Consider the following 3,718-nt stretch of genomic DNA (forward strand, 5'->3'; position numbering starts at 1 on the left):
TGGCGGCGCCGGCCGCGGCCGCGGCTTGCAGAGCGGCCTTTTTCTTGGCGGCGCGTCCGCGGGCCGACTTGGTGTACTTGTTGCTGTTGTCCATGGAGACGGCGCGGCGGCGAGGGGCTTTGCCGCCCTTGCCTCCATCTGGGTTGATCATCCACCAGGAACTCTTGCCCGTGCCTTCGTTCTGGACGCGGATGAAGCGGCTGTGCAGTGAAAGGTTGTGCCGGATGGAGTTCTGCAACACAAAAGGCCAACTCGGCGTTACTTCATCAATGATGTGTTGAGTGGATGAAGATTTTTTTTCATGCGTTCCATGAATATTTGCGGTCCCCTCCATAAGTCTTGGAACGGCAAGGTCCATTCCTTTGTTTTTGTTCTTTGCCAAAGATATCGGCGTTTCAGATCCGAAAGATGAATACGAGACAAAAGGTCAGAAATGCAGCTTTTATTTCATGGTATTTACATCGAGATGCGTTCAGGGCACAGTGCACCTTTTATTTGAAGCCACCGACTTTTAAAGTGAGCAAAAGTATTGGAACAGACGGTGATTAAGTTAACTCATTCACTCCCAAAGACGTTTTTAAACGTCTTTTCAGACTTGGTCTAGAATTGGCTGGTACTGAATGCGTTTTAAAGAGAATAACATTGAATGTTTGGTGCACAACCCGTACTTGCGCTGAGTGCGTTAAGCCTGCGCGCCGTTGACGGTTGACTTCTTTATATGAAATGATCTTCCAGGCCTTTACTGCAGCCCCTTTCAGTTCTTGTTTGTTTTGGGGTAGGGGGGGGCTGTCTCTTCAGTCTCCTCTTAAGGAGGTGAAACGCATGCTCTGTCGTATTCAGGTCTGGTGATTGACTTGGCCAATCTAAGATGTTCCACTCCCCCCCCCCGCCCACCCTTGTTGCATCGGCAGTGCGTTTTGGCTTATTGACTTGTTGCATAATGAAGATTCTCCCAATTAGTTTGGATGAACAAAAAGCGCAGCGGTTTGAGCTGATGTCTACGTTGTACAGTATGTCCCCGCGGTCTTTGTGTCGAGAGAGACAAGAGGGACAGTGAGCCATCATCGAGCTTCTGCCGAAGAATGAACAAAGGGCTCCTTTGTTGCGCAAGGGGAAGATTCAGTAACAGATCATGTGTGCTCGCGCGTGCCACTGCCGATCGATAAAAGTCTTTTCCCATGGACTACCCGGCAGCTTACTGGGAGATTGGGAGCACATGACCGCCCATGTTGCCGCGCATGAGCCGTATTGTTTTTGCTTCGATTGTTCCAACGTAAACACCGCGGCCTGACGGACGCGACTTCAGTTCAATCACGCTTCCCCGGGGGGGGGCGTGGAGAGACGCGGAGGCTCGGACATGGGCGCCGAGTGCTCATGACTTTCCAAAATTCGTCACGATTCGACGAATCTCTTGTGAGACTCGCATCACCGTCACACAAACAATCAAATTGAAGCCATTTTCCCATTTTGTACAACGGGCCACAAACATAGTCCAGAATTTTGAGTCGGATGCATCTTTTGAGGAGAATTTTTTTTTTTTTTTGAATGACACGGCGATGGGTGACAATGTCATCAAATCGCACCGGCGCACCTCCTTTTTTTGTGCGCACTGAAATTGAAGCCGGAGAAAAGCCAAAGTGCATTCCTTGACAACGATCCTCTGCGGAATGTGACACATGGCTTCTTTCTTGTCTTCCTGTGCCATGAGCTACCGAAGCACTTTGGGGAAATTCATTCTCATCCCCCCCCTTCCCCCCCTCATATATATTTTTTTCTCTCCTTTTCCGTCCCACCTCCTCATTCCCTCGCAAACTCTTACAGGACTTGTGGGACCGTAAGCAATGTTAATTCCTCCCATTTGGAAGCAAGCCTTCCAAATCACGGCGCCGTGTTTTCCTGCGCCGATGTATACGTTTTAACGCCGTGACGCTAGTGATCGCGTTCTCGGGTTCAAGCGGGCAAAAAGTCAAAATCACGACCGTGTTTTTTGAATTTCCCGTCTTTCCTGGGTTTGGTTTGGATTGGCAGTACGCTCGCAAAGGGAAAAGGAGTGGGCTTAAATTAGCCCCGTTTTTAATGTCGGGTGTGAGCAGAGTCTTTTTTTTCTTTTTTTTTTTTCCTCTCTGTGGTTTTCTATTTGAATATTGCATGCATACGTGCATAGTTGTGCCTTTAAGGCGGTCAAGCGGAAAGTATTGTCCGCTGCGTTTTTGAGACTATAAGTTTTGACTGGAGTAATGTGCGCTCTTTCTGACGCAATCCCATCAAAGAATTGCAGTCGATGATGACCGCTGGATGTTAATGTTTATGAGGGTTGTGCGCGTGTGTGTGCGTGTGTTTCCTTACAACGAGGTAAAATGAAATTCCAGGGAGACCATCGGTTATCCTCTGGCACCGTCTCTCGAGGCCTGACATAATGTTGTCCGATTATCCAACATTTTAACACACGTGCACGCGCACACACGCTCAATACACTTAGGCTGTACAGACTTCCTTCTTGTAAAGTCGCGCAGGGGAGGGGCAGCGACTTGAGAAATGTAACCCAAAAAAATTTGTACGTCACTCATCTGGGCTATTTCCCCAAAGGCCATTAAGAAAAAGAGCTCAGTGAGACAGCAGCTCCGATTCATGCCGACAACAGCATCCACTGCTCGATGACACAACTCTATAAACTTGACAGACAACATTTCGGATCCACCCGCCGGGTACAAATCCAAATAAAATAAAGACCTTCTCTGCCTGCTGTAAACAAAGTCAAGATCAAAAGTATGTGGTGGGCCTTCTGGGTTGTTTTTTTTTTTTTAAATGCCTTAAGTTACACAATGCGTGTGTTTGACCCAACTAGCATGCAGTACGGCGCTAGCATGCGGTACGGCGTGTGTTGACATTAGCCTCAGATTAGTTTCCCGAGTTTACATAACGCATGATAAGCGTGCTTTGCGTCAGCTGTTCCAAGTGCAACAAGACAATCGGGTCACCTGCTCGGTCAAAAGTGAGATATTGTGGCTTTGGATGTCAAGTCTCGACAATAAAAAAGTAGCAGGGAAAAAAAAAAGGAATTAACTCAAATCCTGCATTCAAATAAGAAATTAAAGTAAGGAAGAATGCCCATGCAATGCAAATATTAGCGCAACATGGGGGCGTGTCCAGGCAGGTCCACCAGTTTTGTAGCCTACGAAAAGAGGTGATCCAGTCGGTCGCCGTGGCAATGCAAAAGATGCCGTCCTTATTACACGGCAATGCCCAAAAGTGTTCCTCTCGGGATAAATTGTGACCTATTTCCGCGTTAACTAATAAAACCGTTTGCCATTTTAATCGCATTATTAATAAACGGATGGGATAAAAGTGTCTAAAATGACATTCTCAAAGTCAAATCCTGGAGTCAGTGCTATGTTAGCGTACAGGCTAGTGCTCACACAACATGAGGTGTCCGGTGTGATTACAGGTGACAAAACTAGGCAGTCCATCGTGTTGCCATGGTAATGTGAAATATGTGAATCGCAATCTTTTTCCAGCAGTTACTTTGCAGGCCAAATTGTTGCATATTAATGCCTTGAAACCAGGGGACCAAAAACAGACAGATCCTCAAATCCTGGAGCATAAATCAGAAAAGAAAGTAGAGTGCCTGGTTGCACTTGAACCTCTTGAGACGTGCCACACTAAAACCAGAGAAGAAGAAAGTCCCCCCCCCCCCCACCCAACACACCCCCCCTCTACC

General features: G+C 47.4%; 1 protein-coding gene across 1 annotated transcript in view; it reads right to left on the reverse strand.

Annotated features, from left to right (window-relative positions):
* The window catches only part of LOC109530965 (forkhead box protein O3-like), a 52,864-nt gene that overhangs the window by 13,893 nt on the left and 35,253 nt on the right, over positions 1–3,718 (reverse strand). The window contains exon 3 of the mRNA XM_019894936.1: positions 5–232. Coding sequence (XP_019750495.1) covers positions 5–232 — 228 coding nt within the window. The remainder of the gene's footprint in view (positions 1–4; positions 233–3,718) is intronic.

This window comes from Hippocampus comes, unplaced genomic scaffold, assembly GCF_001891065.2.
Source record: "Hippocampus comes isolate QL1 unplaced genomic scaffold, H_comes_QL1_v1.1 scaffold8, whole genome shotgun sequence".
Lineage (NCBI taxonomy): Eukaryota > Metazoa > Chordata > Actinopteri > Syngnathiformes > Syngnathidae > Hippocampus > Hippocampus comes.